Below are 8,994 nucleotides of genomic sequence, written 5' to 3'. Positions count from 1 at the left end.
CCCATATGTATCTGTGGTGTAATGGTAGGGAGTAAATAGGAAATAGAATTGAAATATTTTGCCAGCGAGTGCCTGTGTGGAGAAAAGGGTGAATGAGTTTGGCCTAGTTTATCATTAGACAAAAAGGTAAACTGCAAACATTCAAGTTGAACTGCGGGGTGTATGCGGTATAAAAAGGAAAGCACAGTATAGTGTAACATAGGGTGTGTAAGGGATCTTGGATTAAAATGCAAAGCGTCAGTAAAGATCTTTCAAGGTGGAGGTGTTCAGAGAGAGACAACAGCTCATGGGTGACAGTGTGACAAGACTCAGGGAAGGACCTGCCACCCCTCTGTCACACTGATGGTTCCTCTGTCATCAAGAAGGTGCAGGTGGGAGAAACCACACCACCATGGAAATACAAATGAAACTAAATTTGAATGCTTTAAAAAGAACGAATGTCAGTGTCCATATCTTTAAGTTGGAAGCAATTCAGCAACTGCACAAAATATGCTTGGACAAAAACAGCGAGGGCACGTAATGCTATTAATGTGGCTTAGTCCAGAAGGGGACACTTGAGGTCAATGACGCCTTCCACAAAATATTGCTAAGAAACAACTGCAAAAGATAAAGGGGGTTGTGGGTTGCTTGTTATTTTGGATTGTACACAAAGCTCTCTGATTCCACACAGACTCAAGACACAGACCTTGGGATCTATGTGCTTTTTTTTCAGTCTGTCTATACATATTCATATACGTATGTGTGTGTGTGTGTGTGAGATTGTGTGTGCGTGTGTGTTTGTGTGTGTGAGATTGTGTGTGCGTGTGTGTCTTTTCATGCTAGAGTGGGCAGCAACAGTTGATTGGGCAGATGGCTTATGTCGTCATGGGGGGGGCAAGGTGTGTGATGGGTGGAAATGGGTCCATCTAATTACTTGTCAAGTGCGCAGCCCAGCTAGCCGCTAAAGAGCTTTCATGTGATCTATTTGCCCCGAGGGGTAATGTGAGGTGGGGCTGGGGTGCAGTGGGGTCCAGTGACTTCCTAGTGTTACATGACCGGGCCAACTGAGCAGGTGCTGCCGCTCAATGTCCATGGGCTCATGTTTACACTACACATTCTCTCCAAATGATTTTTGTGCCACAAGTCTGGCACACAAATATATGAAATCCCTGTTTCTATGCTGTAGTTCTTTTAATGTATGCAATAAAGCAATGTTTAGAACATGTTTCCTTGGTAGTCTTTAATGACAACATCCAAATAAAAAGCAAATCTTACCAAGGTGACCAGGACTGCAGTGTTAATGATCAGTCTTCAAGCTGTTTTTTCTTTGTCAAAACTGTTGGAAATCAAAGTGGGACCCTGTCGGTATGATTGTTTTCTAAACCAAACCCAGCCATATCTAATATATCTGTATTAACAGTGTCTTCCTCTGTCCCTTTATTTTCCCAGTATGTGCTGGTACAGAGAACAAGCTGAGCACACTGTCGGACCTGGAGCAGCAGTACCGCACCCTGAGAAAGTACTACGAGAACTGCGAAGTCGTAATGGGCAACCTTGAGATCACAAGCATCGACCGCAGTCGGGACCTCACCTTCCTAAGAGTAAGGACTAAACAAAATAATACAGTAAACTGGTTGTGAATTGTATTTGCACAGGTTTTGCGGTGATTCGTTGTGCTTGATTTATTTGAAAAGCTTTAGTTACATGTTGTCAGTTAAATATCTTAAATATCATGTAACTGAAGTGATTTTGACCCAAATATCACTGTCAGGCTGGTGGTTGGAGAAGGCTATAGCCACTGACAGTCTCAGCTTCACAAACAGATACAACGTTATCCCTTCTGGATTGGTTTGCATCAAGTAGACAGAATGTACATATATTTGTGTTACTCAAATGATTAATGGAATCGGGAGTCTTGAAACTAATTGAAATAGCTGTTGAGAGCCAATATTGCACCTCTGTATAGCTGAAGACAAAATTGTTTTACTGCATTTAGAGTCATTGCATTTCCCTTTTACAGTGGTAAAAACAAATCACTTCCTTACCAATATTTCAGTAAAAGATCATACCATATCATATCATCACCATACTTTATGGTAATTACATGAACATGTGACATTTCTACAATGTTTTTAGTATTCAGTACATAAGAATAACCATCCAAACATCCGCATCTCGTTCGTTCAAGCAATTGTCTAAATATGAGTAAAAAGTTCACTGTGAACTTCAGTCTTCTCATTTGACCTTGTTGCCCAGAAAATGCCCTGTGCTTCAGATCTTTTTCAACCAATCAGCACTCAGATTAGTGCCTATATAGCCAATGATAAGCAGCAAGGAAAGTTGTTCTAATCATGGGTAATCAGACTTCCCCTCTTCTCAGAGTGTCTAACTGATTGTATGCTTGCACCATTGTGGTCTGAGGCATAGAATAATCAAAATCCAAATAACTTGATCTGACTAATCTCCCTTTTGATGAAACATGATTCGCAGACGGAGAAGGGAAGCGCTGCAAAACTGAACATGAATTCCTACCTTTCAGAAAATGTTCAGATATTTATGAGCAATTTTTAAAATCCTCTTATTCCTAAACTGAGCATGTGAGCCAACTGATTCAGGCTGTCTAAGAGAGGTTCATGTATGTCTTATGGTAGTATCTCTAGCACTATCCACAATGGAATGTGAATGTTGTGTGGGTGAGAAAGCTGCTTACCTTCATTTTGATATAATGGACACATGCATATACACACAAACACAGTGTTGGGGGATGACAGCCACCAGCCCTTCAGGGGCTACAGGAGTAATAATGTGGTAATGAAATGTCAGAAAAAGGCAAGAGAAGGTACTGTACTGAAATTTTAAGAGAAGAAAAGCAGCCTTTTTTTGTGTCTTTTTTTCTGTGAAATCAGCTGTTACTGTTGACCTTTGTTGGCCCCCCACTTCTTAAGAACATCACCCTAGACCATTCTGGCTGCACTCCACACAGCTAACGCCATCCAACTCCAATTGATTCTAGTCTATCTGGGGGGCTTGGGGAGTTCCCTTGGTGTTACGCTAAAGTGCTGACTGCATTAATGGGCCGGTATTGCTGTGCAAATGAACTGGGCTATCCAGGCTTTGCAGAAAAGGCAGTCCACCAACAAGACAAGCTGTGTTCTCATATTTTGCTCCTTACAGCAATGATTTAAAGTTAATATGACAAAATGGTTTGTAAACATCAGGTAAAAGTAATGGGACAGCTAGTCTCCCTATGTGTATTTACTTTGTATGGACCGACTGATCAAGATGGATCAAAGCAGCAAAATAAAACAGTCATTAAGTGTTCTACAATGTGCAGAGCAATACTAGCAATACCCCCTGTGACGCAAAACAAAAACAAGATGATATTAAGAAAGAGGGAGCGATAGATGGTAATGTGTTACCATTAGACCCCTGCAGAGGTAATAGGCCCTTGTGACTCAAATGAAAAAGGATGGTGGGGGGGAGAGATGCAGTTCAAAACCAAGTGTGATTGTTGTTTAACTACACATAACCAATGTGTACTTTAAAACAACATTCACAGTCCCACTTAGGTGTTGTGGTTTGCATTTCACAATGTCTCATCTATTCAATCTAATATCAAGTAAAGGCAATCCTTTGCAGGTTGAGGTTACAGATGCTTTTGACTGCAATCCCCTCTTTACCTGGCTCCTTCCGCATTACACCACCACTCATTTACAGAAGGGCTCCCTGTGGCACCAACTTTCCAGGTTCCTCCACCTTTCCATGGTTGGCAATTAACGTGGGTTAATTGAAGATGCTAATTAGGAACACAGGGTGCCATACAGCAAGGGAGCAAGAGGGCAGGGTGCAATGTGTATTTTTAGGGAATATTATTATTATTATGATAAAACACATTAATAACATGCTTCCCCGGGGAGGGAAAAATTTCACCTTGAGGTAGAGAAGAAGGGAAGGAGTGAATAAGAAAAAACTATTGTGCAGCAGCTTACCATACCACCTGTCTCTGGGAGGTGATTGAAACTGATGCCTGTGCATTGGCTCCTTCTTTTCAAGATAGCCAAGAGATTGATGGCTGCCTCCCAAAGCCCCTCAAACAGCTTTAGCAGTAAATAGAGTCCATCTTCCAAACTGCCTCCAAGACAGATGAATCAACGCTCACACTGTGATTAATAACTGAATTTCAGCAGTGAGGTTTTTTATCCCCACTCTCATACATGCACATTCAAACCAACAGCCCAACAGTGAGCTTTAACCACACGCAGTGTTGACATTGTCAATGATTAAATCACTCCTTAATCCATATTCTTGTTCCTTTAAATCTTTTTCTCATATTATAAGCAGAACATAGATTTGTGTCCGAATGCATTCACGCGCAAATTGTACCCACCTCAACATATTTTAGGGTGAAGTTTTCCTTTTTGTGAATAGAACACAGAGGGAAGCAAAGACACACTTTGGCATCCCTCTTTTCCCTCATGTCACTTTCTCGCATGCACTCGTAAACCAAATCTGTGATTATGAAATATTAATTTTACCCTCTCCTCCCCTCGTCCCAGTCTCAGTAGGAACTCACAGCCACACGGTCAGATTGGATTGTTTGTCTTGCCATTGCAATCATTAGTAAACATGTAATTTTCTCCTCAATATTAATGTGGTGATCAGATTGCTTGCAAGCCCAGCACCAATTCACTGACTCCCCACCTCTGTCTCTGTAGTTGCAAATAAATTATGGAATTATCATTTACAAATAACATTTAATAGTTCAACCGGCCTTGTGTTATTAGTGTAAGAAAGGAGTAGAGAAAGTTTAAATGAGGGTAGGGATCTGAACAGACAACATTTTGCATTAGAGATGATTAGGATGAGAATACCTTACATAATGAGTTTTTTTTTTAAGGATTGCACTGTACAGTCATTTGTATTTACTGGTCACTTGTTAAATTCAGTATTTTAGTGTTTCACAAAGGCAGAGGCTGCATGGTTACGTTAATCATGCCCTAATGCCTATACTAAAGGGGGCTTGTTGGAAATGAGGGTGGTGGTCTGTTAATGTGGCCCTTAGTGACACTTGTGTGAAGTGTTCACTTGACCTTATGCCTGTTCAAAAAACTCAGCTACCATAGTGATGCATACCAGATGGAAAGCACTGTGAGAGCACCAGTGAGCAGTAATAACAGAGACTACAGGGGGACTAGTGATTAAATATGTCTGGTTACTTAAGTTAGCTAATAAAACACTGTTTTAACAGGTCAGAAGCGTGTATCTACATGCAAACAAATCTGCTCAATCTGTCTAATTATTTTTTTTTCTATGGCACAGTAGAGAGTAGCTCTGAGAGAGGAAATGTAGGCAGCAGAAGTGACCTCCCTCTTTGCACTTTCAGTCCAAGTTGTCCTGACCCTGCTTTTCTTTAGAGTGAAGGGGGCAATTTTGGGTTAATAGGGGTTCATAGGGGGATCACCTCCTCAAATAACACAAGCAATACAAAATTTTGTGGTCAAGGGAGTGCAGAAGATCTGACCTCAGATGATTTTCTAACATTAACCTTAGAGTGATCCAATGTTTTGGTCTCCTACACAAACACAGAACACACTTGCTCGTGAGAGTGAGAGCCATCACAGAAATATTATGCAACTCCCCAATCCCCAACAAGATTTACAGCAAGTTCACTGAAGGTCATAAAAAGGAAGTTTTGATAAAAATAAAAAATAAAATAAGTATAAGATTACACTGTTGACTCTTGATGGAGGATTAAAAGGCATATTCCGACACAGATATGTTGTTTAAGTGTATTATTACTCACTGAAACTCAACAGTCCATTAAGGCTTACTAATGCATCTCTTTAAGTTTATAGCTCACTTGGTAAAGCATAGGTTTGCCAGAGGAGGTGACCTAACCATCTGGGTCCATGGACAACAACCAAAAACCCTGCTGTGGCATGACCAGCCGGCACTTGTATTGGCTGCATATGTTTGTGTGTGTCTGTGTGTGTGTGTGTGTGCCGGGGTCATAAATTCATGACAAATCATCAGTTCATCTTTCTTCTCTCACCAATTTTATTTTCATATACTCAAGCTGTAAGCTAGGCTCACAATGACAGACTGATTGCTGGTTCATAAATTGTGACTGAGTTGACCTAACAAATTAACATTATGCCACCTCCAGGTACCTGTCAGACATATATCAGAGTTCCAATTTATGCCTAGGGGGACGATAAAAAAAGAATACAAGTTATGATTATGTCAGCGGCTGATTGTAAAGTGTTGGACACAATAAAAGTAGTTGTATGTAATAGATCAGCAGTCACCTCATTATGCAGTGATTCATTGCTTATTTATTTATTGGGGGGTTGATTGATTTTTTAATGAAGTACTACATGCATGAAAAGGTAAAGTTATATAAAGTAAATAAGGAAACTGACTCTTTAAATAGTATACAACCCATTACTAATACTGCTGACATCTATTATTACCACCTGATGAGTGATTCATATGCAGCTTGCTGTTGTTAAAAAGTTACACATGAAGTTGCCTTCACATGCAATTTCCCACAGCATTTGAAAGCAGCATCTATTCCTGCACTTCTCCAGTCCCCGTCTTCTGACATCTTCCTTCATACTTCTTCTTGACTGGCATATTTGTCCCTCAGGCACCATTGGTGCCCTCCCCAGCTTCCTAATTGTTGATGCACTGTTAGATGAGTGCAGATTACGTTGGCCCCCTGCTCCTCAGCAAACTCCTTCAATATTAATGAAGACTGATGAAGTGCTAGGGAGCCCCTGTCTTTCAGGCCCGACCTAGATTGGATTGACAATTGCAATTAGCGTCCCCTCAAGTTCATTTCCATCACTTTAATTTGACATGAAGAAGGACAGTGTGGGGTGGGAAGTGAGACCGCTGAGAGAAAGAAATCCTGAGGAGAAAGGTTCGAGAGGGAAAATGGGGTGAAAGAGTTTGACCAGGAACTAGTCTGAAAGCAGAGAGGAAGATCACGTTTTAGCAGACACAAAGGAAATTGAAGAGTCCCCAGAAATCTTTTCCTCACCAATATCTGATTTTCTCCAACTTACTTTTTACATTTCTTCCCTATTACTTTTTTGTCATGTATGGTGAGAGAAGTCTGTACTTGTATCAAATCCACCTTAAGACCTTTAAGTCAGGTTTAGGGTGTGATCTCCATTGTGTGTTTGCCTAATAGTAGTATTTCACTGCCCCATGTTTCTTTTCTCACCTGCAACAGTCACCAAATGGATTGCTTTTCACTGCGTGTGTGAGAAAGAAACAGACTGTGTGAGATACGGGGACAGCAGTGCCTGAAAATTAATGATTCTCCATCCTTTTGCAGGGAAAAGAAGCAATGGATGATAGTCAGAAGTTGATGATGTGTCATGTTTGTGTGTGTATTTCTATACGTATATATTTATTTGTGTGCATGCCCATATGTGTGAGAAAAGTGATATCATAAAAAAATGTCCGTTTACCATTTTACCATTTATTTTAAACCTACCTTTTTCTCAAATTGACTGAAGCAATTGGCTGTATTTGTGTATGTGTGTGTATGTGTGTGTTTGTAATCATACGCAGGGTTAAAACCTCCTTGTTTGACTGACAGATACATTTTCTTGCTCCCCTTCCCACTGTTGGTCAGCCCATATCATTTTCTTCCCGTCTTTTAGAAATGATGTGGACTGATCGAGCAGTGGAATGAGAATAACAGAACTGGAGAGGTTAAATGTCTATGTTTTGCACAAAAAAAAGAGAAAACTTTCCTCTAGTTGCCTCTATTTGCCATTCCTCAAATGAACCAATACACACTTACCGTTTGTATTGACCTATAGCCCTGTGACGGGCAGTAAGAGGAAATCAGCAAAATAGACACAGATCTAACCCGGCAGCTGTGCTGACCTGTTTTGTAATGATACTTACTGTAAAAAAGGAAATTTGTAGGCTACTGGAACACAGAGGTCAGACAATTGCTAGTGCACTACACCTGATGTGTTGAAACTGTCAAGCTTATTCCACATTTTGAAACTATGGAAGTGCATTGCATCCACTAAAGAAAAGTACAATAGGGTAACACTATAATAACGATAAATAATTACTGGTAATTGATAGTTAATTCAGTTTTTGTTAATTTTACTAATTATATTAATGCTATTATTTGTTATTTTTCATAATAATATAAAATGAGTTTATAAATCATATGTTGCATCATATCTTATACAATTTACCATTTGTTAATGATGATAAAGTGTTATGTTCAATCTACGAAGTCTTTATTAGTCATAACGAAATGCCTTACAAAAAGTAAAAGAAAATGAGAAACCATCTAATTTTTTTCCCCTTTGGTAAATGAAATGTGCTTCTGCATACTATAACCCAGTGAGTGATGTTGCATCAAGTGGAGGTATGATTGAAATTCATTCAAGTGTTCTACTGTACATGTTAAAGCCCTTTCCCTTTAACATACCTTGTCCATTTTTATTAGATTTTAGTTTTTGCAATATCACATGGCTGTATGATCATCTAAATATATGTAAAATTGCTGCCTGCTTTTATTGCCTCCTCTGTTAAGCATCACTGCAAGATGGCTGCTCTCAAAAGAAATCAACAACTAACAATCGATTGACACCAAAACCTAAGCCCCCAAAACACAGAGACAGAATGTGATATCCATGACAGATATCTGTTTTGATCAAGTCTTCAAATATCACATTTCTCAAAAATAAACTACTGTACCTCACCATTGCGATGCATCATAGGAAATACATCCATCATTTAAACTGTAGATACCTCAGACTGTTGTCAGACCTTAAGCTTTCACATTTTAACTAATTGTTTGAGTTTACTGTAACTGGCATTGTTGAAATGACTTTGGATTGGTATATTGTGAGAAAGAGGGTGTATGGGCTCAACATATGTGTTTGAGTCACTTTGTCAATTGTAAAAAGGTTTCCATTCTCGTAAGACATTACATATATTATTAATGGAGTGGAGTGATGGGCTCGCCACGTT

At 39.6% G+C, this 8,994-nt stretch overlaps 1 protein-coding gene across 1 annotated transcript in view; it reads left to right on the top strand.

The window, feature by feature from the left end:
- erbb4b (erb-b2 receptor tyrosine kinase 4b) overlaps positions 1-8,994 on the top strand; it is a 293,042-nt gene that overhangs the window by 135,347 nt on the left and 148,701 nt on the right. The window contains 1 exon segment of the mRNA XM_035677324.1: positions 1,429-1,580. Within this exon segment, the coding sequence (XP_035533217.1) occupies positions 1,429-1,580 (152 nt within the window).

The sequence above is a fragment of the Morone saxatilis genome, unplaced genomic scaffold (assembly GCF_004916995.1).
Source record: "Morone saxatilis isolate NCDOM2014 unplaced genomic scaffold, NCSU_SB_2.0 Contig5, whole genome shotgun sequence".
Lineage (NCBI taxonomy): Eukaryota > Metazoa > Chordata > Actinopteri > Moronidae > Morone > Morone saxatilis.
This window is presented reverse-complemented; position numbering and strand designations above follow the sequence as displayed.